The following is a 27,403-nucleotide window of genomic DNA, read 5'->3' as shown; positions in this document are numbered from 1 at the left end:
AGTTATGTAAAAAGGAAGGGAAAAATAATGTGAGAAAAGTAAAATTAATAAAATAAAAAATAAGTAGAAAAGATCAATAAAACCAAAAGCAAGAGTTTTGTTTATTAAAGTTGAATTTTTAAATAGGTAATCCATTCCCAAAAAAAGATATAAAAAATATCCTTAGCCATCTAGTTCTCCTCCCTGTAGGTAACCAGTATTCTCAGTTTTGTTTTTAGCAGCTCTTACTGACCTATAGTTCACATACCATGCAATTCATCCATTTGAAGTGTATAGCAGAGTAGTTTTTAATATATTGCCAGAGTTGTGCATCGATCACCACACTCAATTTTAGAACATTTTCATTACCCCAAAAAGAAATCTTGTTCCCATCACCTGTCATACAATATGTGTTCCTTGGTGACTAGCTTCTTTCATTTAGGATATTTTCAGTATTCATCCATTTATCAAGTGGTGGACCTTTGGGTTTTATCCACTTTTTGGCTATTAAGAATAATATTTCTATGAACATTTGTGTGTATAAGTTTTTATGTAGACATATTTGTTTTTCTCTTGGGTATATACTTAGGAGTGGAATTGCTGAGTTATAAGGTAATTCTGTGTTTAATCTTTTGGGGAACTGCCAGACTGTTTTCCAGAGCAGCTGCACCATTTTAACATTCCCACTGGCAGTGAATGAGCATTCCATTTCTCCACATTTTCACTAATATAAAGTGGTATCTCGTGGTTTTGATTTGCATTTTCCCTGAAGGTTAGGATGTTGAGCATCTTTTCATGTGTTTATTGGCCTTTGGAGAACTGTCTATTCAGATCCTTTGCGCATTTTTAAATTGGTTGTTTTGGGGACTTCCCTGGCGGTCCAGTGGTTAAGACTTCACCTTCCAATGGTGGGGGGGGGGGCGGGGGGGCGAGTGCGAGTTCGATCCCTGGTTAGGGAGCTAAGATCCCACATGCCTCCTGGCCAAAAAACCAAAACATAGAACAGAAGCGATATTGTAACAAATTCAATAAAGACTTTAAAAAATGGTCCACCTCAAAAAAAATCTTAAATTGGTTGGTTGTCCTTTTATTATTGAGTTGTAATAGTTCTTTATATAGTCTAGATATAGTTCCCTTATCAGATACAATTTCCTTCTCAGTTTGTTTTCTGTCTTTCTAGAGATTCTATGCATTTGCAAATTGTGAACACACACCTTTCTTTTATATATATGAAGAGTTTATTACACTTGCTGTTCTGCAAATTGCAAAGTTGGAATTTTTTTTTCCTACGATAGATCCCTGGTAGGCCTAATCGAGGAAAAGAGGAACGTAGTCAAATTAGCTATGAAATAGGAGAAATTAGATAGTTTCTATTATAACAAAATTGAAATTATGGAGAAATAAAATTTTAGTGAAATAAAAATGACCATAGTTAACCAGAGAGGTAGAAAACCTGAATAGACGAATCAAAACAAAAAAAACAAAACTAAAGGTTGTTAATAATGTACTAGTTTAAAAAGTACCAAGCCCTTATAATTTTTGATTCATTTGTCTTCAGGGATCCCATAATTCTTGTTATTCAAATGATTCCTTAATATAACGATGGGAAGTTTCTAGTTCATTTGTTTGAAAACTATTTTCTGTAGAGTTCTAGCAATCTGGGTTTGCAGTTATTTTCTTTCAGTGTGGTCTTTTGCTTTTCATTATTGTTGAAAAGCAGCTGGTTTTTCTCATTCTTTTTTGAAAATAATGTCTTTTTGGGTTTTAGAATTCTCTTTGATATTCTGCAGTTTGATATATCTTGCTTTTTATTTATCTTACTTTGAGATTCTTGGGCTCCTTAAACATGTTGGTTGATTGCTTTCATCAAATATGCAATATTCAGATCCTGCCTCTGCCCTATGTTTCTTCTTTTCTTCTTCAGGAATTCGATAGTTGTCACTCTGCCCTCTGTATTGTTTGAACCCTCTTTTGTATGTTCTTTTTATCTTTTTGCTGTTTTCTGGATACTTTCTTTTGTTTTCCAATTCTTTTGTATCTAATCTGCTGCAAGACTTATTACATTTTTGTTTATGTTGTGATTTCTGTATATCTAGAAGTTTTATTTGGCTCTTTTCCAAATCTACTATGCACTTTTTATATTTTGCTGCTTTCTGAAGATATTTTCAAGCTTGATACGTAATGATCATTTTTGTCATCTGCCACATGGGTCTGATTATGCTTTCTATAAATTGCACTGATTCTTGCGTGTTGTATCTTGCTTTTTCCTTCTGGATTTAGTTATCTTTCATTTTGAACTCTTCTTTGGCCTTGAAAAATCATTTTTGGAGGTCCTTAAGTCCTAGCATGAAGATGCCTTCCTCCCAAGGAGTCTTACATTTGCTTTTGCCAGGCACTGGCACTAGAGACACTACCAAGTCAGGACAACTTCATACTCATTTCATGACTTGGGATGTTCTGGACCTCCCAGGTGATGAATTTATTCCTCCTATCCACAGGAGGACCAACCACAGTCACAGTGTCTGTGTTCCTTTCCACCTTTTCCTTTTGATTTGCTTGGTGGGGAGTGGGAGTTGCTTTTGGTTCACCCTTACCCTGAGCCTATAGCCCTTTAGGGTCCCAGCTTAGAGTGGGGAGGATCTTCTCTTCAGTTTTCCACCTTGACCTTTATGCCTTTTTCCCCATGAAGCATCCAAGATCAACCCAAAGAAGGCTAATGGGCAAAAGTCCTCAGTGCGAAGGCAGCTTCAGTGTTTAAAAGTTCCACTTTGCTCTCTGAATTCCCACTTTACTTACTCTTCAACACTTGAGTGCTTTTAAGTGTTTCTTTAAGACTATGGCATCCAACACTTTCAGTTTTCAGTGGGAAGACTGATCCAAATAATCTAGCCCACCATTATTGGTAAAAAGAAGTCCTGATTCATTTATTTTATTTATTTATTTATTTATTTTTTGCGGTACGCGGGCCTCTCACTGTTGTGGCCTCTCCCGTTGCGGAGCACAGGCTCCGGACGCGCAGGCTCAGCGGCCATGGCTCACGGGCCCAGCCGCTCCGCGGCATGTGGGATCTTCCCGGACCGGGACCGGGGCACGAACCCGTGTCCCCTGCATCGGCAGGCAGACTCTCAACCACTGCGCCACCAGGGAAGCCCTAAGCTGCAAATTTTTAATAAAATTCCAGTCAGACTCCTATGGAAAAATTATTCTAAAGTTCGTATGAAGAATAAAAGTGCAAGATTTCCCCCCCAAAGAAAGTTGAGACGGGAGTTGTGCTACTACGTATTTAAACTTACTGAAAGGCTCCTGTAATCAGAAGAGTAAAATACTGTGCTGAAATATTTGAGGATGAAAGGTCATAATGTCTGCAACTTATCAGATGGTTAAGCAAAAAAAATTGTATAGAGAAAACAACTGTGGCAAAATGTTAACAGTTGATGAATCTAGATGAAAGGTACAAATGTTCATTGTACTATTATTATGACTTTTCTGTAAGTTTAAAATTCTTCAGAATAAAAGTTGGAGATAAAACAGTATACATACAATACACCGTCATGGAACAAAGAATCTAGACACTGTGTAAGTGGGAATTTGATTATGATAAACATCAGGAACAAGCTTTCATTAAATAATGAATGATGTGTTCATATGGAAAAGTATAGATCTTTCACATCATACTCAAAGAAATGCTCACACGAGTTAAAGATCTAAATGTAAAAAAAAGAAACTATAAAAATACTGAGAGAAAATAAAGGAAATATAACCTCAAGGTAGGAAAAGACTTACTAAGCAAAATAAGCATATCCCAGGAGCTGTAGAGGAAAACAGATTCTTTTTAAGCCCATCTGTTTGCAAAAGTAAAATGCTATGTTGCTTATATAGAGAACTGTTGAGGATGCAGAGAAATGGGAGCACTCAGTGTATTATAGGAATGTACATTACCATAATATTTTTGGCAAATAATCTGTCTTCTCTTAAAGCTACAAGTGCACACGGCCTTTGACCCAGTTATTCCCACTTACCAGAATGTATCCCACAGAAAGCTCAGATAGAAAAGGATATGTGTACAAGGGTGATCAAAGCAGGATTGTTTGTAATGAAAAAACTGGAAAAGTAAATGCACCAAAGGGGGAATTGTTGAGTAATTGGTGCTGTATCAATTAAAAAGTAAAGTGGGGGGCTTCCCTGGTGGCGCGGTGGTTGAGAGTCCGCCTGCCGATGCAGGGGACACGGGTTTGTGCCCCGGTCCGGGAAGATCCCGCATGCCGCGGGGCGGCTGGGCCCGTGGGCCATGACCGCTGAGCCTGCGCATCCAGAGCCTGTGCTCCGCAACGGGAGAGGCCACAGCAGTGAGAGGCCCGCATACCGCAAAAAAAAAAAAAGTAAAGTGTATTTCTACATGTTGACTAGTAAGTATATTTCATGTAATATATTTAGCATGATTCTGTAAAATATATAAATCCTTTATGTGTGTTTCTGTAAGCAAAGAGATATGAAAGGACACATACTAAGCTGTTAACATTGATTACCTCTGAGTAGGATTGGAGATCAAAAGGAAAAAACTTAAATACACTTAGGACCTGTTTTGTACATTTAACTTCTTTTTATTTTTTTTGGCTGTGTTGGGTCTTCGTTGTTGTGCGCGGGCTTTCTCTAGTTGTGGCGAGTGGGGGCTCCTCTTCGTTGCGGTGCACGGCTTATTGTCGTGGCTTCTCTTGTTGTGGAGCATGGGCTCTAGGCACGCAGGCTCTAGAGCACGGGCTTAGTTGCTCCGCGGCATGTGGGATCCTCCTGGGCCAGGGCTCAAACCCGTGTCCCCTGAATTGGCAGGCAGATTCTTAACCACTGAGCCACCAGGGAAGCCCTAACCTTTTTTTTTAAGTAGGGTGTACTTTGTATATGTACATTTCTTTCACTTTAATGCTTCTTTTTTCAACAAGATGTCCTAACTATGTACAAAATTTTTTAAATGATTATTGAAAACACTGTAAGATGATACATTGCTGTTTTACTATTTTGTAATTTTTGTTTAGGAAAATCTTAACTATATGTAGTCTAACAACTACTAGATATTTTATATTAGTAATTTAATATAGCGTGTTCTGAGTTAGTATTACTACGTTATTTTAAAAATCCTTTTATGAGAGTAAGGCTAAAAAATTATTTGAATTACATTTTCTGATAATTTTAGGATTTTAAAGCATAATAAACATTTGAAGTAAATATGAACATTAAAAAATTGCAGGGAAATTACTGGCTTTCTCAGTTCATTTCTGCCAGTTTTAAAGTGGTTTGGATTGAAGCATGAACAAAGATAAGATAGCAACAGATTGGTATGGTTTAATTACCAGATTTTTTTTTTAAACTGTATTTGTCAAGTTATTATCTACATTGTGCCCTCAGACATCACTCAAGCAAATTAGGTGCTTCTGTTGTATTTCTAGTAGTTCCTCTTTTAGTTTTGGTTGGTTTTGCTCTAGAGAAAAACTTTTTCTCAGCCACAAGAGACTAATATATATAGATTTGAGTTCATTGACTCTTGGAGTCTTGAAGCTGCTTCTTTGGGGCTGCCTCTGAATGGGATGATGATACACCCCAGCAATACACCTTTCACTGTATATTTTTTTGGTGGTTTTCCTAGTGGTTACCCTGGGAATTACAACTAACATCTTAGTTTGTAACAAGTATGAACTAATAACAATTTAGTTTCATATAGAGAAAAAGAGTTATAAAGCAAAACATACATTATTAGTGACTTTTGTATTTACCTATGTAGTTACCATTGTTTATTTCTTTGGATGAATTCAAGTTAATGCTAGTATTCTTTTGTTTCAACGTGAAGGACTCACTTTAGGTTTTCCTATAGGACAGGTCTATTGGTGATGAATAAGCTCTCACTTTTTTATTTATCTGGGAATGTCTTAGTCTCTTTTTTTAGTCACTTTGTATATGTTTTCCTACTGCCTTCTGGCCTCTGGTTTCTGATGTGAAATCAGCTATTAATCTTATTTTGAAGATGCTCTCTTTGACTTTCAATAACTTGATTACAGTGTGTCTCGGTGTGGATTGCTTTGAGTTTATCCTGCTTGGAGTTTGTTGAGCTTCTTGGATGTGTAGACTAACATAGATTTCATCAAGTTGGAGGAGTTTGGGGCCATTATTTCTTCAAATACTCTTTCTCTTCTCCTTCTGGGACTCCCATTATGCTTATGTTGGTACATGTAGCGGTGTCCTACTGGTCTCTGAGGTTCTGTTCATTTTTCTTCATTATTTTCTCTTTCTGTTTCTCAGGCTGAATAATCTCAGTTGACTTACCAAGTTTGCTTATTCTTTCCCTGCTCAAATCTGCTATAAACCCTCAAGTAGAATTTTCATTTATTGTACTTTTCATCTCCAGAATTTCTACTTGGCTTCTTTTTATAATTTGTCTCTATTGACATTTGCTATTTGATGGTGATATTTGCTATTTTTATGGTTTCCTTTAGTTCTTTGTACGTGGTTTCCTTTGGCTCTCTGGACATTTAAAACACCTGATTTAAAAGTCTTTGCGTAATAAGCCTAATGTCTGGGCTTCCTCAGGGACATTTCCTATTAATTTCTTTTTTTCCTGTTTATAGGCCATACTATTTTATTTTTTTGCATGCCTTATAATTTTTGTTGAAAACTGAACATTGTGACTATTATATGGCAACTCTGGAAATCATATTCTCCCCTCTCCCCAGGGTGGTTGTTCTGCTTGTTCTGTTATTTGTTTAGTGACCTTTCTGAAATAATTTTGTAAAAGCTTGTATTATTTTTTGTGTGGCCATTGAAGTCTGTCCCATTAGCTTAGTTGTCAGCTAGTTCTTTTCTTTTTTTAAATTTATTTATTTTTAATTAATTTAGTTTTGGCTGCATTGGGTCTTTGTTGCTGCACGCAGGCTTTCTCTAGTTGCAGCGAGCAGGGGCTATTCTTCATTGCGGTGCGCAGGCTTCTCATTGCAGTGACTTCTCTTGTTGTGGAGCACAGGCTCTAGGTGTGCGGGCTTCAGTAGTTGTGGCTTGCAGGCTTTAGAGCACAGGCTCAGTAGTTGTGGTGCACGGCTTAGTTGCTCCGCGGCAAGTGGGATCTTCCCGGACCAGGGATCAAACCCGTGTCCCCTGCATTGGCAGGCATATTCTTAACCACTGTGCCACCAGGGAAGTCCCAGCTAGTTATTTTCAAGAGATGTCCTTTAATACCCCTAAGCAAAAAATAAAACTCTCCCAGTCTTGGCAGATGGGTTTTTGTGTATGCCGAGATACACCTTTAACACTTGGGCAGTTTACAGCTCTTTCTTAACCTTCGTTTTATGTGCAGAGCCTGACGCCTGAAAAGTGTAGGGCCTTGTTAGTTGTTTTCTGAGCGTGCTGCCAGCACTGGGCATGCCCATGGCCTTTTAGGTTTCCCAGAATATGCAGGAGCTTTTCAAAGCCTTTATTCCCAAAGCATCTCCTTCACCAGCCTTTCCTCCAAGGCTTTTTGCCCCAACTGTTATTCTTTGCAGGCATTGGCTACTACATTTGCCTTTAACTGCTTTTGACAAATGCCAATTTAAAATTGTAAATTTTATGGTATTTGAACTATATACTCAATTTTTTAAAATAGCAAAACACACGACACAATCTAAAGAGTGGTCTAAGAAGGATCAAGAACAGGTCATAGAAGAAAATTTAAAATCTGATACAATACCTTATATTAGAACACCTTGTACTCAGTAATTGTAGGTCTGTCAGCGTTCTGAAAGTAAATGATCCTTACCCCTCTGGCTTTTCACTTGGCTAGCTGTATCAGAAATCTGGTCAGCAGTTGTTCCTTCCTCAGCTATCTTAAGGTTTAAGATTAGTGCCCAGGCTCCAGTTGATTTTTACTGGTTCCAATTGTGATTTGTTTCCCAAATATTACTTGACAGCGAAATTTCATTTACTGTCCTTCATAGACTCTTTCACTGGGATCTATACCAAAGCCACGGGTTGTTTGATGAGGTGATAATCGGCAAAAAGCTGACCTAGAGACATGTCAAATGCAGGGATTGGGCCCTTTAGGCTAAGCACTATTTATATTTTATTTGTTACTGGTTGGCATCAAACAAGCAGGGAGGGAGTCCCTTGAGATTCTCAGACTATAGAACTTGCTGATGCAGATTTTTCATTGTTTCATTGTTATGCTCGTGAAATGTATGGAGAACACTTTTTTCTTTTAAAAAAATTGCGTTTATATATAGATAATACTTTAGTCACCAGAAGCACATTCAAACACAAGTTAGTAGTAGTTCTAGTACATGTCTCACACGTATAATTGCTACTTAACTATTCAATTCTACTTGAATATCCTATACTCTGTGCTAAACATGATTTTTATTTGCTGTTTTTAACTAAAGATATAAGTCACTTATTAATATTGTGGTCTTCTGAAACGTAGGATTTAATGGGCACGAGTTGGGATAGGACACATGTTGGGAAAATAATAATGTAAAGCTGTTATAAATTGGGGTGTCTTTGAATATAGTTTAATGATCAGTTCATATGCAGAGTAAACAAAGTTCCATCCAGTTGCAAAGCAGAATTGACCCCCTGCTTTTCATAATATTTGAGTCTAATCTAAAATGTAATTTGTTTAAAGATGAGCATATAAATGTTTGGTAGCCTTGACATATAAGAATGAGTAATTTTCTAAAAATAAAAAGTAATCTTTAGAGGAACTGATTGCTCTCTAGTCGAAACTTGTTATCAAAATAAGGGGGTTTATTTAATCCAAGATTAATGATAAATAAAAATATCAAAGATATCCATCATCTGTTTTCTGTCATGTCTGCTTTCACAGTGCTACACTTTCTTAACCCACATCATGTTTTCTTTCTACCCACAGCCTAGCACATAAATTTCAGTCTGTCTCTGCCTTTCTTTCATATACATACAATAATGAATAAGTAAGGCAGAAGTTCTCAGTAATTTTTAATTCAGGACTTCCTAACAATTGAAAATGCTACCACCATGATGACTGTTCTCATTAGTATTCAGTCTTGGGGGAAATGCATATGTGTGCCAGGATAGGACCCCCTACCACAGCTTAGAGACTAAATTCATGTTATATGAACAGCTATAAGTTTTATTATCCTTAGGTTTTCCTAAGGATAAGTACATAAAATGAATGTAAAGGGCCAGGCAACATACCTAGAGCAAGTCTTTCCCTGAACCTTACCCAAAGAAAAAAACTATTTCTAGTAGAAGATTTTAGTTTTAGTATTTTATTTGATTATAAGTTTAAGAAGGCCTGAAGAAGTTTTGTTTTTTTTTTTAACTCTATTAGGTATGCTATTTCCTTCCTTTGGCACAAGTCACACTAATGTTTGGATTTATGTACAAGTGACTCTTGCTTTATGTAAACCCATTTTTTAGCAATTTTAGAGTCAGTGAATTGATAGACTATTGTAGAATCTGAAACTTTATGCTTCGAACTTTTAGCCTGCAACATATCAGCTAGGTTAGATCATGTTATCGCCTGTTGAGTAGAGTATAAGAAACCAGATCTACTGTATGAGATTAGATGCCTGATACTTACTGTACAGTGGGAAAATCCAGACATGGAGGAACTCAACATGGACCCAAAGATAAAGCAAATAGAGAATGGGCTATGAAGTCGAGAGAGCCAGAGCTATACCTTGCGTTGCGACTAAGGAAATAGGAGTTATTAAAAGTTTGTTAGTTTTCACTTCCAGTCTCTGGGCTTTTTAATAACAATTTTAAAAAGTAGAATTTGCTTTTCATAAAGTCTCTTGATGACTTAAGTCTTCCAAACCATGCTTGTTTTATAAAGCACAGAATATCCAATTAAAAAAAAACTGGATGGTTTGGGGATTCCATTTAAGCAATTGATTGCCTTTGTTTACTGTTATTAGAAAACATTAGATGAATCTAGGCTATTCTCAGCTATTTCTTAAACACTAAAATCATTTAAGAGAAAAACAAAGCTTTCCAATTGCTGTGTTTATCATGTGCATTAATATATCATGTACATCTAATACCTAATCATGATGGCTGGTAATAATAGATGCTCACTAAGAACTGAAAGAATGACTGACTAGATTAACTGTATTGTTCTTCTTTTAAGGTTAAAGACTATATCTAACACCAACCATGAAAGATCCAAGTCGCAGCAGTACTAGCCCAAGCATCATCAATGAAGATGTGATTATTAACGGTCATTCTCATGAAGATGACAATCCATTTGCAGAGTACATGTGGATGGAAAATGAAGAGGAATTCAACAGACAGGTTAGTTTTGTGTATAAACATGCTCTTTTATTGTAGCCTATGACAGCTGTCATATAATATAAATGTACTTTTCCCTGAAATGCATTTTTCACCTGGTCCCTTATATATGAAATACATGGATTTATGTGCTACCACTCCTATTTTAGTTGGATGCTGATTACTACCAGGTTTAACTGCTCATTGAAATAACCTAAGGAGCTTTTTTCGGGGTCCCACCCAGAGATTCTGATTCAGAAGGATTTAGGGTGGAGCCTGGGAAACGTGTTTTTTAAAAGCTCCCAGGTGGTTCCAGTGAGCAATTAGGTTTGGAAACCACTACCTTACACCAGTCAGATTGTTCTACTGCAGTGAAAGTCAAGAGAGCTGGAATCAGGAGCAAATAGGCACAGGTACTGGGGTACAGATTGTACTGTTTTTCATGTAAGGTTCTCATTCTGATCAGCCTCAAAATCTGACACCACTGTTTTTTTTTAGAGAACTCTCATACATTGATAGATGTCTTTTATTCCCATATTTCTGGTACCTGTTTCTACCTTTCATCTAGTTTCTCTCTGATCCTGGCTTTGATAATTAGTAGCCAGCTTGATTTCGCCATATCCAGTTATATATATTCAAGAGTAAAGCAATGTAGTCTTATTTCAGTGAGAATGTTTAGTTGCTGACCCTACCCTCCAAATAATTTTATTTATTTATTTATTTTAAATTTTGGCTGTGTTGGGTCTTCGTTGCTGCATGAGGGCTTTTTCTAGTTGCGGTGAGCGGGGGCTACTCTTTGTTGCGGTGCGCGGGCTTCTCGTTGAGGTGACTTCTCCTGTTGCGGAGCACGGGCTCTAGGTGTGCGGACGTCAGTAGTTGTGGTGCGAGGGCTCAGTAGTTGTGGCTCACGTGCTCTAGAGTGCAGGCTTAGTAGTTGTGGCACACAGGCTTAGTTGCTCCGTGGCACGTGGGATCTTCCCGGACCAGGGCTCAAACCCATGTCCCCTGCATTGGCAGGTGGATTCTTAACCACTGTGCCACCAGGGAAGTCCTACCCAAAGATTTTTTTTTCCAGTCATTTTTGAGTGGGTTTAGGGTTTGTATAGTTTTAGAAGTATCATAGGTAATTCTGATACACATTCCTCCATGAGAACACTTCTTTGTTACTTCTTCCCCGCCACCATCAGTGGAAAAAAAGAATATTCTGCTGTGACAAGTAAAGACATAGCAAAACCCTAAACAGATCTTTCCAGGTCTTATGGAAAAGATTTTTTTTCCTTAGCACAGAAGCAAAGGAGGAAGGTATGACATTATGTTTTTAAATGGTTTAGTTCAAGATTCTTTAAGCCTTTTCTAGTGATTTCATCTTACCAAGTATCCTATAAATTACCCTTTATTTATTATAAATCCAGATAGAAGAGGAGTTATGGGAAGAAGAATTTATTGAACGCTGTTTCCAAGAAATGCTGGAAGAAGAAGAGGAACATGAGTGGTTTATTCCAGCTCGAGATCTCCCACAAACTATGGACCAAATCCAAGACCAATTTAATGACCTTGTTATCAGTGATGGCTCTTCCCTGGAAGATCTTGTGGTAAAGAGTTATTTTTTCATCTTTTTAAAACCTAGCTCATCTCTCTCATAAGTGGAAAAGCTAGCAACCATCTGTTTAAGAAGAGTTCTACATCTCTTCCCCTTCAGAAATTCTGCTGCTTCTTACTATGGAAGCAGAGGCCTCCTGGTCTTACTTATGATAAGGAGTGACTTCTGGCAACACTCTGGAGGTAGCCTGAGACTACTAACAGACTTCTTGCCACTGCTTTTAGATAATGATAACTATGTTGCCCTAGGAAATGTCTTAAAGCATTAATTCAAAAGGGAGTACACAGGATGTTCATGTGACTTGCCTATGCAAAAGTAGCTTGATGGAGAGGTTTTGCTCTTTAATTGTCTTAAATATTTGGTGAAATTACAAATTTTTTCTGAAAGATAAAATTTGAGATTTTTTTCCTGACCCAGGATTTTCATTGAGTTACCCCTAACTCCATTTGGAACTGTGATAAGGACTTTTACATGCTCTTGGCAGAAAAGGAACACAAATCTTTTTACATTTTTAGTTATTCTCAGTGTCTCATTGCTGATGGTTTATTTATAGTGAAAAGTTTTTTCACGAATTTTGATAACTAAGCATCAGTACTAGAGTAAAACCTAATGATTCCTTTGCTAAAATTAAGATAAAATAATTTAAAGTCAGAATGTTAAACTTTCTTTCTATATGGACAGTCTGTCTAGTTGCTTCTACAAGATGGTTCTCTGGAATTTACCCCTAGACTCTGAAGTAATTTTTGCAGTTGTCTTCTGTTCACTGTGCAGTGATTTCCTAACCTGGCTGTACGTCATAATTACCTATGAAGCATTACAAAAATTTTCTCAGCAACATCCCAGACCTGCAGAATCAGTCATCTAGGCATGTTAATTTTTTAAAAGCACTCCCAGAGGATACCGCCAGCCCGCCCTATCAGGCATTTGGAATCCATTTTTCTAAAGGGCTGTATAGAGAACACTGAAATTTACTTGTGGTGTAGCTTTTGTTGCAGTAAATGACACTAACCCAATTAAGCAGATACATGATCTGAATAGTCTGTTGGGATATGCTTGCTTATGGCTACACATTAGGCACTCCACAAATAATCCTGGTTGCTCTGCGGAGGGAAGCCCTTTGCTGGGCATAATGTATAACTTTAACTGGACCCAGTATCTTTTCATTGTCTAGAAACTGGATTGTTTGACTCAAGTCTATTTGAGGTTAATTAATTCCTTCTCATTCTTTTGTAGCTGCCAAAAGATTGGACATTCAAGAACACTGCTTTTTAAATTTAAACCTCAGACTTTTAAAGTTTAGATATATTTCCCTTGAGAGAAGGGAATGGTTGTATATAAATTATGAAACTTAAATTATTGCTCCAACATGTTGTTTAATATGCTTTGGTCTTGAAGTAAGTGATATTGGGGGCTCAGATTCAATCTGAAATCCTGCCAGCATGCCTACCATTTCAGGCCCTGGAATCGTCCTGGTTTCTTTTTTTCTTGATCAACTTGCATTCAGAGATGTGGTAGAGGAAAATTTCCAGCCATTCCCTATATGCTGACACATCTGCTTAAGAAAGTAAAGATTTAGAAATACAAAATAATGGTGGTACAAGTCTCTCACGCTCTTAGAGGCTTTGGCCCAGTCTTCCCCTAACTGATGCAAAAATGAAGTCCCAGAGAGTGACTTATCCAGGCCTATTTAAGAAGTTAGTTAGCAGAGCTGGGATTCCAACTTAGGTCTTCTGACTCCCCATGCAGTTTTCTTTTCCTCTTATATACCATGCTACCTGTGGGAATTAGAATACAGCAGTTGTAGAAAGACAACTCCATATTTTCAAGGAGCATCATAAAGTAAAATTAATCTGTAAATCATTCCCCAGTCACTTTTATCATCATTTCAACACTTGTTTAGTATTTTTGCATAGTATGAAACTGTTTAAATAGCAAGTCAAGTATCATAGTTAAACGAACAGAATTCCGTGTTCTGAGACACTCCTTTAGTTGATGTGAAGTTAGTGAGTTTCTGATTACACTTAAGCAAATTTAATTTCAATTTCTACTTTCTCTTTAGAAAGTTGATAAAATTTGGTATAATATACGTAGCTTACATCTGGTTCCTCCTTTCCCTGCTGTGGATTTTATTTGTTTTTTACTTAAGTTTGACCTTACAATCTGAATTCTTGCCTTTGTCTTATATTTTTGGAAGATGTTTTTGCATGTGGATCTGGGTTGAATGCGTCTGAGTATCTGAAGTTTATCTGTTAATGAACTTGCTTTTTTATGTACTTATTTTCCAGGTCAAGAGCAATCTGAATCCAAATGCAAAGGAGTTTGTTCCTGGGGTGAAGTACTGAAATATTTGAGTAGACGGGGCCCTCTTTTGGTGGATGTAGCACAATTTCCACACTGTGAAGGCAGTATTAGAAGACTTAATTGTAAAAGCTCTCTCTTGTCACTGTGTTACACTTATGCATTGCCAAAGTTTTGTTAGTCTTGCATGCTTAATAAAAGTGCTGAGACTGTTATTAAGTAAAAAGCTGTCAAACATTTACTGAAAATAGAATTGGCCCCATGGCTTGATGTGAAGACAGTGAGGAAAGAAGCACCAGTCAAGTTGTGTCAAAGCACCAAATTAAATGACCTCTAAATCTTAGTGAATTGTCCTTTTTGAGACTAAACTGGTCCCTTAAGGTTAACTGATACTTGTTAATGTCTAAATTTTTTTAAATGAGTAAATTTAAGTTCTAGTAGTTAATTTCTCAGTTCAGACTTAAATTTGCATTTGTCCCCATCAGAAAGAATCTCCTTTTTCTGATGAAGGCTTGTTAGTTAATTTGAAATAATTTTTTATAAACAAGTATGTCTTAGGTTCACTACCTTAGTAACCAAAGTCCTGGCTTTTATGGTATGTTATCATGTAAGAAATATTGAATTCTCCTAATGTTACATCTGAGAAAGTATGTGATTTGAGAACTACATCCTCTTCTAAGGAGTCATTGCATCAAAGCTATACCTGTGCAAAGTCTAACATTTGACCAACCCATAATCCAATTGAACAAAGAAATTGTAACCTGTGATTTGAGTGGTGCTTTTCCTTGCTTTGTTAACCATCACTACAATAGTCTGCAGCACAACTTTTCTTTTAACAAAGCTAGAACAGTTTTGGCTTCTTAAACTTCTTATTTGGGTAGGTTAAGCTGCCATACGTGTTCAGTGTGAATAGTGTTTAAGTTGAAAATATTGTAAAAAAATTATATTTTTTCAAAAATATTTAAAAAAATAAATAATAGTAGAACTGAGCAGATGGTTGTGTTTATTGGTGCTGGAATACAGACTCTCCAGTGGTGATACTTCCTTCAGCGTGGGCTCAGTCCCTCAGGACAGCCCTGCTGGCAAGATTTGCTGAGAGAGCAGGCTTTATTATTATATTCCATAGTGTCGAGTATGTTGTTATATAAGTGTCTGTCCAAAATACAGCAGTAAAATAAATCCCATAGCCCCTTCCGTAGCCCACCTTGATCACCTCAGGCTGCAGTGTCAAGGCAATTAAATATATCCATGTTAAGAAACTTTCTGGCTGGTCAGTATAATGGTAACCTTACTGTAGTCTAACCTTCATTGAGTTTTGCCCTTCACAAACCATTGCTGTTCTGATTGGACTGGTTTGCTATTTTGATTCACCTGGACCTTCCCCTTTTTCACCCTCACAAGCTAATTAATAATAGGTTTGTGGCTAATATTTATTTGGGATAGGCTGTCAAACCAACTAGCAATTTCCTGGTTCCACATACAATTCTGCCCCACGGCCCTACTCAGTCGTTGATAATGTCCTCTGTGTTCTTCTTGAGCTTGGAGGGCTCAAGATTAAGAAGGCCATCTAGTCAGTTCTGGGTCACATTCTTCCTAGGGTCCTTTGGTGTGCGTACCTGTGCCTGGTGTTTTTTAATAGCTACCTTACTAAGCTAATAAACAGGTTTTTTTAAGATGCTGAAGCAGACGATCCTGCTTGGCTCTCATTCTTTTTGGAGCCATAATACCACCAGTCCCCTCTGTACTCTAACAGCTCAGTACCACAAGTGGCACAGCAGGCTGCCAAGTATGAGGGTTACAGATCACTTCTCTGAGCCTGGACGGGGGCAAATGAGTTCATTTCCACATACTGCCGAATTATCATCATGCAGTATAATTAGAGGTTATAAACTTGAATTAGAGAGGCATTGTAACCTAATGTTTAAGAGCAAAGACTAGCCTATCTCAGGATTGTGTGATTAGTTAATACACATCAAGTACTTAAGACAATCCCTGGTACATAGAAAGTTCTATTTAAGTGACTTATTACAATTAAGGAGTTATCTAAGCTAAGCTCTCACTTTGTTGGAACTTGTCTGAGGCAATATGCACATTAAAACCACTTTGATTTTTTTTTAAGGGCTTGAAACACATTATTACCCCATCTGGGCCTATGTGGCATAGTTTTAGGGTAACTGAAGTCATTCTGTTTCATAGGGGTTTTATCTTATTACAACTATTTAAACAAGGCACCTTATGTGAGAGGATTTTTCCTATTCTTATGCTATGTCAGTTACTTCTCAACCTTTTTATGTCATAAAGTGTAATTTATCATACTGGAGTGTAAGGATGAGGCTGCCTGTAGCTAGAGTTTATGGCTCATGGGCTCCAGTTGACCCAGTATCAGCCCAGATAACCAAAGGCCAAAGGGATCAATACTTCAGTATACTTGTAACCTCCTACAAGGTTACTGGCCCACACCTGTTGGGAAGTTCCACTGTCACTATAAAATGGCTAAGGAGTTCCACGTATGTATATTGACTTTTTACCCAGTATGCCTTCTGATTGAAAATATTCAAATAGGTCACAGAAATGGAAACTGAGTACTTTGTTTTCTCTTTGGTTAAAGCATAAGAATGTTGTGATTTTTCAACCCTCCCACAAAAGCCATAGACTAACAGACATCCTACCTTTCCTGGGCGCAGTTTTTCAGATCTTGGTGCACACAGACCCAGTTTCTGTATTTTGTGGGGTATCTTCTGGAACTGGAAGCTGGTCTTTTGACCTTGAAGAAAATCCTTTGAAGACTGGGCAGATAGGAATGTATTTCAGAAAGGCAATTCTTTTTACCATGCTCATCCCGATGGGAAAGTCATAGCTCTTCAGGCTGGTAGACATCTCACTGTTGGCATGGGCCCCAGCTTTCCACTGTATCAGACCTCGTTCCTCTGGGCTTCCTGGAAGAGGACAGTGGGGTCACTTACCAGAGCCAGCAATCCTCTGCTACCTCCCCTTCCCATAACCTAGCCATAAGGTAGACTTCTGGAGTTGTCTTGATTCTCAATTCTCTGGTCCTGAAAAGTTGAATCTGTGATATCTCAGCTCTTAACTTGGCTAGAGCTCTAGGGAACCCTAAGGGATACTGGTTATACGTAATTAGTATTTATTGTGTATCTACGGTGTGCCACGGTCTGTGCTAAGTGCTTTTATTTCTTTATCTAATTTCTTTGAAACATTGGTGGGAGGTGTATAGGCACTATTACACAAAATTTTATGATCAAGAAGGCAGGCAGACGGTTAAGTAATTGTCGGCCTACATCTCGAGTGTGGGGCTGGTGTCTGCTGGGCCAGTGGGGACCAAATAATGCTCAGACTGCTGTGAGGGCAGGAAGTTATATTTTGAAACACTGTAATCAGTATTAATATTCAATATTATGATTCCATATTTGGAAAATAAACTCTCTTGTTTTTATAATACAAACTTCAGAAAGTCAAGCTAAGTAAAATCTTTGTTGGTGGTAGGGATACGTGAGAGAGATTTTTTACAACTAGGGGAAGTCTCCTTTAGGAGGTATGGGAGGGATGTGTGAATTCTCTGAGGTTTTCACAAGAGGGCTGGGGTTGACCGAAGACTGTGAGACAGTGTAAATCTAGTGCAAAGATTTCCACGCGTTGGCAGCCCAGACTGAAAAGCCCCATGAGTAGAGAAACCAAATGTGTCCCAAAGTCTCAGAGGAGAGGGCACTGAGGGAGGGCTGGCGTCCTTAGAGAAGACCACTTGGAGGAGGTACTGTTTGAGCTGGGCCTGACTGCACAAAGAGCACAGGTGGGCAGAGTGGAGGGAGAAGAGCTGCAGCTGTGGCACAGGACTGAGGTGACTGATGGCCCCACTCCTCACCACTGCTGGGACACAAGAGCCAGCCCGGCACTCCCTCGCCTCCCCTCCACATCCCTACCTGTGTTGCCTTCTCCAGTGCTTCTCCAAGTCCTAATCTTCTTGGCTCCACCCAGAATCATCCAGGAAGCCCTCCAGATGACTCCAGCCCAGGCTTATTCACCTCATTGCTCTAAATTGCTTTAAACCCAGTTTTACTTCCTATCTTGTTGACTTAATGTTTTTTACCCTTAAGTGTCTAACTCGGGGCCGTGCTTGCTCCAGTAGCACTTGCTGAACTAAACTTACTGCCCCTCTAAGGTTGGTCTGTGGGTAGGTAAAGAGTAAGAGCAAATGCAAAGTGGTCTATCAGCAAAATGTACCCATCCTACAGAATAAAGCTCTGTAATTCCATTGTTGAGGACAAGGTTCTGAGCCAGCCAGACCTGGGCTTGAAACCAGGTTGTGTGACCTTAGGCAAGTGATTTAACCACTCTGAGCTTCAGATTCCTCATCATGCACATTGAAGGACTGTTGAAGATTATGTAGCATAATACATATATTGATCATTGGCAGAGATGGTTGCTGATGGGCAGCTGGGTTGAAGGATAGAGATGTGAGGAACTCAGGCACTCTGAGGCTGTTAACATCTGGGTAGCTTAATCCAGCTGCCCAAATCACAGACCCCTCTGTACAGCTGCCCACCCAGACGCCCTCTATCTCTGTGGATTCCCTAGGCATTGAGGTTGCCACTTCCCTGTCTCATGTCCTCAGGATGAGCTTCTCCAGGTCCCACCTCAGCTTCCTCTGGTGGGCGAGGGGGGTACCATGGTCAGGTATCACCCATCCATCCAAGTGATAGCTGCTACCAAAAGCTCCCTCATCTGATGCTATCTAAAATCCCTGAAAGTGCCAGGGAGTCCTGGCCCTTCCCTGCCCAAACTCTAACCCACCAGCTGTGCATAGCCAGCCGCTGATTCCTGTGCTCTGAATAGACACTTGTGTCTTCGGAGAGGGGAAAGCAAGTGGGGTCAGCTATGTTTAGGCTGTTAAGTTGCAGAAGATGGAGAGCTATCATCCTCCATCTGTCATCTCTGTGGACTGATGCAATCTAGCCCCTGTCTCTACGGAGCTTTCCTTGATCTTACAATTCCCCTGAAACTCTCTAGCAGAGGCACTGTGGTGGAGTGGCTGGGACACAGGCCTTGGACTAACTGCATCAGATGGACTTGTTTAAATCCCAAATTTGCAGCGTTTTAAATCAGCAAGTTTTGTGACCTTCGGTGAGTCACCTAACCTCTGATTCTTTTTTCTCATACAAAATGGTGTTGATAGTCTCTGCCTCACAGGATAGTTTTTGAGGATGAAAGGAGACATTTAGCTCCATGCCTGACCCATAAATGTTTGGTAAATGCTAACTATTCTTATTAATAGTTAGAGCACCTGGTGACATTTAGTTTTTATATATTTCCTGGGCACATAAACATGGGTCAGGAGGATTCTCAGGGACCCCACAAAGTATCCTCCATGATCCCTGTAAAAAGCCCTGATACCAAAGAGAAACGTTAGGGGCTCTTCTAGTAGCCAGCATAAGTCACTGGCATATTTGGAGTGAATTTTGCCAACATACTGATGCTACATTTCCATCTGTCCTACTCTAAGAAAGCAAAAGCAACCCTCAACCCAGTGGCAACAAAGAAATGGAAAAGAAACAATTTACAGGGCCCGGGAATGACTCTCCTAGCCACACCCTCTTCAAGACTAAGAGGGAAGCCTGTGCCTCTATCAGGCTGGTGGTCTCTCCCTCCGGCCCATCTGTTCCTGCTTCTCCCTGCAGGGCCTGAGGCATTGCATCTGACCTGGCCACAGCTTCAGCTCAGGAGACATCTGCTGGACTGCCTGAGTCCAACCTGGTTCTCTGTTCCCCTTTTCAGGGCTGACCCATACCTGGCACTGTGTTGTCCAGTATGAAAGCGAGGCACCCACCCACAAACATCTCCGTAGTCAGCAGCACAGTCAGAATCTGGTCCACTTCAGGAATGCCTGTGGAATAGGCCAAAGGCTAATGGGTGTCACGGCCCCATCTGGAGAACGGAGCTCAGAGACTTTCTCCCCACTGGTGCAGCCTGCTGACTTCCTTGAGCAAGCACAGAGATGGAAAGTACAAAACCTTGACTATACACCTCTATACACCTCTGCCTCCCATCCTTGGATTCAAATCCCAGTTTTGCTGGTTGCTACTTGTCTTGCAACAAATCATTTAACCCATCTGAACCTCACTTTTCTCACCTGTAACATGAAGATGGTAATAGTATCTATCTCATGGAGCTGTTGTGAAAATTAAATGAGCATATGTAAAGCTCATACCTGTCCACAGAAAGTGTCTTAGTAAAGAAGAGCTGTTAATTAGCCTCAGCTGCTAACATCCAGAGACAGGCAGGATTTGTGGCTCTGGCTGTGTGGAGCCTTTGAGGGAAGAGGCTGTGCTCAGAGTTGAGCCCACCACACCTCCCCCACACTGAGACAGGTAAGACAGGTGGAGGCACCTGTGTTGATGGCATCCGGGTTGGAGTCCAGGTAATTGGGCAGCGTGAGCCCGAAGAACATGGAAAATCCAAGCACGAAGAGGTTGCGGGAGGAGTTCATGTCCACGAACTGCAGGTTAGACAGCCCCACAGCTGTAATCATGCCTGAGAGCACAAAAGAACCGCTGGAGGCTCCTCGCGGGCTGGGTAGGCTCCACCACACGGCGACCACGCCCCAAAAGCACGCACAACACTCACCAAAAAGGGTGCAGAACATCCCCCCTAGGATGGGGTCAGGGAGCGAGGCGAAGAGGGCTGTGAATTTGCCAATGGTGCCCAGGACCAGCATGATACCCGCACCATACTGCACCACGCGCCGGCTACCCACCTGCCAGTGAGCCAAGGGGTGGGGCTAGACCCAGGGGGTGAAGTTGTGCGGGGTTAGTTGTGGGAGGGGAGGGGCGCGGTGGGTGGGCGGGGCCTGTTATAAGAGCAAGGTACATATGGGTCAGAGCATGATGCAAGGGAGGCCTGTCAAAGGCAGGGTGGGGCTAGGCCAAAGTAGGGACAGGTTTGGGGCGGGGCCTGCGGCACATGGAATTGGGGCGCGGCTTTGTGCTGCTCTGGCTAGTTGCGGCACCTTGGTAATCCCCAGGACACCAATGTTGGGGCTGGACGAGGTGGACCCGTTGCCCGTGCCCAGCAGCCCTGCGATAATGCAACAGATGCCTTCGGTGAAGATACCCCTGTAAGAAAAGGGCAAGTGGGGGCCTTGGTCCATGCTCTAGCCTGGTTTGTGTCCTCCCATTGCCCTGGCCAGCCTGGCCAGAGTCTCTAGGGCTGTGTGAGCTGCAACTATCTGTCCGTAGTACTCCCCACTCCGGGCCAGAGGTGGGTCTGGGAGCCAGGAGCCCAGGTCTGAATGCCAGTCCCACTGCCCTGGCAATTAATCCTTAGGTGATTCTGGGCTTCAATTTCCTCATCTGTCAGATGGGGACATTAAGAGTACCTGTCTTACAGAGCCATTAGTGGATTGCATAAGAGAACGCACATCAAGAGCTAGACACATGGGGACTTCCCTGGAAGTCCAGCAGTGAAGACTCCGCACTCCCAATGCAGGGGGCCCCAGTTCCATCCCTGGTCAGAGAACTAGATCTCACATGCTTCAACTAAGAGCCCGCATGCTGCAACTAAAAAGATCGCATGCGCTGCAACTAAGAGCCGGTGCAGCCAAATAAATAAAGAGAGAAAGAAAGAGCTAGACACATGGAAGGCTGTCAGTGACTGTAGTTTCCCTTAGACTTCGTTGTCTCCTCAGCTGTTCGCAACACAGAGTGAGTGATGAGAGCATCTCCATTTCATAAGTAAGGAGAACCTGGAGAGTTAGTGACTTGCCCAACTCCTTGTCCCCCACCTCTGGGATTCAGTTCTGTCCGGACGTTTGCTTCCTGAGTGACCCTTGAGGGGATGAGATACCGGGGAGGGCAGGTTGGCATACCTGTTGATAGCGTGCACTGGAGGGGGTGGTGCGCCAGCCAGGCGGGCACAAGCATAGTAATCTCCGATAGACTCAATGATGCCTGCTAATGTGGCACTAAACATTCCCAGCACAGCAGCCGCAGTCACTGTGGGAAGCCCCCACTGACCTGTATCAACAGGGAGATGGGAGGTTGGATGCAATGAGTGTTCCTAGGTGGGTCAGGGAGTGGACTAGGCAGTACTTGGGTGGAGCAGGGGAAGGGGTAAAGAGATCTCAAGCTGGGGTGGGAGCTATACAGTTGTGGGAGCTTATTTGGGGTCACTTAGAGTCATAAAGCTGGAGTGAGACTTTGAGTACACCACCACTCTGCCTGGCACACTATAAATGTGCAGCTAATACTTGTTATGTCATCAGCTGGACTCGGGTCACCAGGGGCCTCACTGATGGTCTCAGTTGGAGGCAGAGGGGCCCAGATGGAGTTGCTCACAGGGGTAGGGGATGCGGATCCAGGGAGCAATAGCCACGATGTCCCCTCGGGCATCTGTTCGTGCCTGGAAGCCATAGGCTGTGGGGTCTGAGGGCAGCACGTCCGTCAGGGTCAGTATATAGCACAGCAGCCACACGGTCATGATGGCTAGCACGATCTGAAGTGGGGGTGGGGGGTGAGGGTTGCACTGAGGGCCCAGGAGGTCTTGGTCCAGGCTAACCAGCTCCTACATTAGCCCTAGCCCCAGCCCGAGCCTGTGCCCCAGCCCCAGCTCAGACCCCGGCCCCCATCCCTGGCTAGGACCTCAACTCTGCCTCTAGCTCCCCTGCTGCCCCTGCCCTTTCCCCTGCCCTTCCCTGCCCTAGTCCCACCCCGAACTGCCTGTCAGCTCCTCACGGGAAACATCTTGAAGATCTGGATGCGGAAGAGAGTGAGGCCCTTTCCCCAGCGGTAGACAGGCAGCAAGAAGGTAAGATTTCGCAGGTACTGGGAGAAGAGGACAATCAGGAGAATGGAGCTGGGGACAGAAGCACAAAGAGAAAACGGCTGGTAGGCCGGGCTGGGGGCAAGAGCCAAGGCTAAGGGGGCAGGACACGAAGGGGTTGAGGGACTGGGGCTGGGCAAGGATCAGGCCTGGTGCTCACTCACCAAGCTGAGATACCCCAGTGGGAGCCAGCTCGGTCACCAGCAGCTTGGAAGACAGAGAGACCAATGAGGGAGACAGTGGGGGTGACTGTAAGAGGCCCAATGTAACTGAGCAGGGCCCCAGGCAGCCCCATCAGCCCAATCACCACCTCCACCATACTGGACACCATGATTGCACCCTGGACCTGGAAAAGCAAAGATCAGCTATAAGTCACCATGTAGAAGCCATGACCTCTAAGTTAAAAAAATGTTCCTGGACCACATCCTCATATCCCCCAATTCAGCAGTGGCCTTCCCTCCCATCTAGTCCCACCCTCAAGTCCAGGTCTCTTCTACCCCACATGCAAACCCACCTCTCGTATCCGTGGGTGCCAAATATGAGAGGTATTCAGGGGCAGACTCCAGTTACCATAGATCTCCTCTGGGGGCATAGACAGGAACACACACACACGTGCACGGGGAACAGAGAGAAAGTAAAGATGCTGCCCTGAAGGCACCTTGGGGTATGGACATGGAACAGTCGCCCAGACCTCCGGGCTCCTGGGGCTCCCCTCTCCAGTGCAGCCCCCAGAAATGTGCCCACCTTCTGGAGGACATTTCCATCTCTCCAGGGCCAGGATGGCTTTGGCTGGGACCAGAAATGCAAAGGCGCTGGCCTGGAACAGTGGCAGCCTGGAAAGAGAGGCACAGAGCAGCAGGGACAGGGTGGGAGGTGGGGAGGCAGGAACACAGAGACAGGGGAGATGGGGAGGGACGGGCACAGAGTGAGGCACAGGGAGAATCACACACAGGGACAGAGACACAGAGGAACAAGGGCAAGGGCAGAACAGAGGGAAGTCACTGAGGCCCCAGGCAGGACTCTAACATTTTGGGGGCCTAAGAAAGAAAACAGATGGAGCCCCTGGCTCACAACCTGCTCCCTTTCCTTCTCAGCACCAGCTCCTGCACTGTGAGGGGCCACGTGCACGGAAGTGGACAGCTCAGCTCCTGCATGCAAGCTCCACTCACAACCTTCCTTCATCTTCCCACCATACAAATGACCATCCTTAGGCCACCCAGGCCTAGGACTGTGCACGCGGGGGCAGGGGGCCCCCAGGAGGACAGACCACTGAAGAGGCCCACACAAGCCCTGGCAGCAGGGGAGTGAGTGGTCCCAATTACCCAGAGTAAGGCTTAATGGAGGAGAGCCCAGCTAGGGCACGTTCCCTTTCCTTGAGGGACACCAGGGGTCCAGAGTGGGACACCAGCTGCCTAGTTCTAAGGCTAGCCTGGAAGCAGAAGCAGCAGGTGGGGGCGGATAGCAGTTTTTCTTGTCCCACAAGAGTCCTCTGAGACGGCTCCTGCTGTGTGGATCACTGCGTGTGTGTCTACGTGGGGTGGGGTAGGGGTGGGAGTGGGGCAGCTCACCGGATGCCCAGTGTGGTCTGGATGAGGGTGGTGATGCCCACACAGGTGAAGATGGTACCAATGAGCTGGCTGACCATGTACTGGTCACGGCCCACACACAGCGCCTCAGCCAGGAGGAAGGGCACAGCGATGGTGCCACTGAAGCAGGTCAGGTAATGCTAGGGGTGTGGGGAGAGCGCATGAGGCAGGGCCCACGGAGCTCACAGGGAGGCAGGGGAACCCTCACAGCCCTCACGCCTGCCTCAGTGGGCCTGAGCCCGTGCTGCCCCTACCAGTGTGCCCACCCAGGACTGATACTCCCATACGGCATTCCCACAGAGCGACTGCTCACCTCTCTGGGGTTACTAATCTGCCCCCAAGTTATTCCTGCAGCTTCTGTGGAGTGGGCCCCCTTTCCTGTCACCGGCACTCCGCCTGGCAGGTGATACCTCGTCCCTTTCAGGCCCCATCAAGCCTCTTCCCCACCCCTGCTTGGTGACAGTCACTGCTTCTGACTTTAGGTTTCTCTTCCTGTTACCCAGGATGACCTCTTTGGCTAGGGAGGGGGCTGGGGAGCAGGCAGGGCGGGGGTGGGAAGGCCCTGGGGAGATGCCCACCTGGAAGCCCAGCAGGACGCACAGGTACCAGGGCGGCACATCCTCGATCTTGTACAACATGTCAGACTTGGGCTCTGTGCACAGGGCCGTCGGGGGGTCCTTCATGGAGGTCCCTGCTGAGCCCAGGGACTCATGCTGGGGGCAGCAGAGAGAAGTAACTCAGCGTGGAGTGATGGGAACCAGAAAAGTCCATTCTGCTTCAGAATCAATTAGGTAGCCCAAGTGGCCTGTCAGCTCCTCAGAATGGGGTCCCCACCCTTCCTCAATGCTCATGCACCCAGCTACCCCTTGGCCTGGCTACACGTGGCTCCCACCTCACATTGCTTTGTGCAGGGATGAGTCCGCTGTACTGGCTCCTGGAGCCCTCAGAACCTGGGCCTTCTATCCAAGGGAACGGGCCCATACATCAGAAGGCCGGGGTCACCAGGAGAGGAGGCAAAGAGGGCTGGAGACTGTGACAGGCCCTCTTGGACGTACTCTGGTCCCCCCTCTGTCCCTTAGAGGTCCTTGGGGTGTCACTAATGGGGCGGTAGGCTGGGCCCCTGCCGGCCCCCAAGCTGGGGTGAGCCAGTCCCAGAGCAGAAGTCTCCTTCACCCCACTGCCACCCCACCCTTCCCCCAACTGCCACATTCCGCCTGGGACAGTCACTCTTGATCCAGTTCATCAGAATCTTTGTCTCTGCCCTCCCAGGGAGCAAGGACTGCTCAGGCCCCCAGCCCCACCCTGCCCCCACCCGCTCCCCTCATTCCCCAGCACCTGTGTCTGGCCCTCAGGGTCCTCCTGGGCCCTCATCTTTGGGGCACAGGTGTGAGCAGTTCCTGAGGAGAAGAAGGGATTGCTTATACGAAGGCCAAGGAGGACTTTAATCCGCATAGCCGACATTGTTCAAAGTAAATCTGTAACCAGATCTCCAACACTGATTGCGAAAGGAGGGCCCAGGCCCAGGTAATGTATTAACTCCGGCCACGGTGGAAAAGGCCGCCCAAGCCTCTGCCACATTTACCTCCCGAGCACACCCTTCCTTGCCCGCACCTGAGCCTGGGCACGGGACAGGTATTTTCCGAGAGAGGGCCGGAGAGGGGGTGAGGAGCAGACGGCCTTGGAAGTTTACCAGGCCCTGGGTGAGGTGAGAGGAAAGGGAGTGAAAATGGGCACATATTATGGTACACTCTGAATGAGGCTTTTCTCTGCTTATTAATCAAAAGTTAATCATTATCATCATCATAACCCACCTCATTATTTAGGAACAACTGCGTGCCAAGCAACATCTACGTATTTTCATGTTTAACCCCAGGTGCTGGGTGCCATTAACCTCTTTTACAGCTGAGGAAACAGATTTAGGAGATGTGATCTGACCAAGGCCACACAGGTAGCAAGGTTTTAGAAAGCCATTCCAAAAATTCAGGTTGGCCTGAACTACTGAGCCCACGCTGTTAATTATACATAAAATGTCAGACAGGGCTGCCCTCCCCACCACCTCCACTCGCCCCTCAGGGTCCCTGAGGCGCAGAACAGATGGGCCTCCGGAGAAGGAGCTGCCGAGGCTAGCCCGGTCTTTTCTGTCCTCTGTGTCAGGACAAGGATTCCTTCCCTTCCCCTCCCAGTCAGGACCAGCTACATAATCTGTGGGACCCAGTGCAAAATGAAAATCTGGTGCCCCTGTTGCAAAAGTATTATAAATTTAAAAACAGCAACAGCAGAGCATTAAACTGATTTGTGGGGCCTTTCTAAGCACCGGGCCCTGAGTGACTGCCACGCAGCCGCTGAAGCCGGCCTGGGCCCGGCCTATCTTCCCCTCCTGGGGGCTGGGGAGAGCCCAGGGGCTGAGGGCCCTGATTCTGCTCCCTTCTGCGCTGCCCCAACCCCATTAGGGTCCACCTACTTCTGGGTCGCTGTGCCCATGGCCAGGCCCTGCCCCAAGGCCTCCCCCGCAGCACCACTGTCCAGCTGGGTAGCAGCTTCATGTCACAGCCCCGAATCCGAATCCGACGGCCTGTCCAGCCTCCAGCCCGTTCCTCTGTCCACCTGTCCTCTCCTCTCAAATCCTGGCTCCTGTTCCCAGGTTCCCAAAGTCATCTGACCAGTTCGAAGCCTCTATTCCTCGGCACTCTCCTCCCCACCCTCTCCTCCCCGGTACTCTCCTCCCCACCCTCTCCTCCCCGGTACTTCCCAGGGGCTGGGGAGACAGCCCTACCCCTTCCACACATTGTCCGTTGGACCCTCAAATCAACCCAAACCACATACCACACACATGGAGACAAAGCCG

At 43.8% G+C, this 27,403-nt stretch overlaps 2 protein-coding genes across 2 annotated transcripts in view; one reads left to right on the top strand and one right to left on the bottom strand.

Moving 5' to 3' along the window:
• PAIP2 (poly(A) binding protein interacting protein 2) overlaps nt 1-15,132 on the top strand; it is a 20,669-nt gene extending 5,537 nt beyond the window's left edge. The window contains exons 2-4 of the mRNA XM_004280305.4: nt 10,106-10,269; nt 11,658-11,837; nt 14,131-15,132. Of these exons, the coding sequence (XP_004280353.1) occupies nt 10,132-10,269; nt 11,658-11,837; nt 14,131-14,187 (375 nt within the window). The 5' untranslated portion in view covers nt 10,106-10,131 and the 3' untranslated portion in view covers nt 14,188-15,132. The remainder of the gene's footprint in view (nt 1-10,105; nt 10,270-11,657; nt 11,838-14,130) is intronic.
• On the bottom strand, nt 13,199-27,249 carry SLC23A1 (solute carrier family 23 member 1). Its single transcript, XM_004280304.4, has 17 exons — nt 26,370-27,249; nt 26,170-26,254; nt 25,894-25,955; nt 25,137-25,271; nt 24,541-24,698; nt 23,717-23,805; nt 23,487-23,554; nt 23,137-23,318; nt 22,885-23,005; nt 22,489-22,645; nt 22,020-22,167; nt 21,162-21,267; nt 20,780-20,909; nt 20,543-20,686; nt 19,944-20,039; nt 16,813-17,079; nt 13,199-13,620 (listed from the first exon to the last, which is right to left on the bottom strand). Exons 1-16 carry the CDS (start codon nt 26,403-26,405, stop codon nt 16,832-16,834), a joined length of 1,965 nt encoding a protein of 654 aa, XP_004280352.2. The 5' UTR covers nt 26,406-27,249; the 3' UTR covers nt 13,199-13,620; nt 16,813-16,831.
• Nucleotides 27,250-27,403: the final 154 nt, after the last annotated feature.

This window comes from Orcinus orca, chromosome 3, assembly GCF_937001465.1.
Source record: "Orcinus orca chromosome 3, mOrcOrc1.1, whole genome shotgun sequence".
Lineage (NCBI taxonomy): Eukaryota > Metazoa > Chordata > Mammalia > Artiodactyla > Delphinidae > Orcinus > Orcinus orca.
Note: the sequence above shows the minus strand (reverse complement) of the source record. Positions and strands in the feature narration are given on the sequence as shown.

Bases quoted from the DNA above. Each gene is read 5' to 3' on its own strand.
- SLC23A1 (XM_004280304.4), bottom strand. From the start codon at position 26,405: ATGTTGCTTGGCACGCAGTTGTTCCTAAATAATGAG. The intron at 23,006-23,136 runs GTGAGTGAGCAC...TTCTGTCCCCAG, and splicing joins CACTGGGGTATCTCAGCTTG to CTCCATTCTCCTGATTGTCC. The intron at 20,687-20,779 runs GTGAGTGTTGTG...TTGTGCTCTCAG, and splicing joins GATGTTCTGCACCCTTTTTG to GCATGATTACAGCTGTGGGG.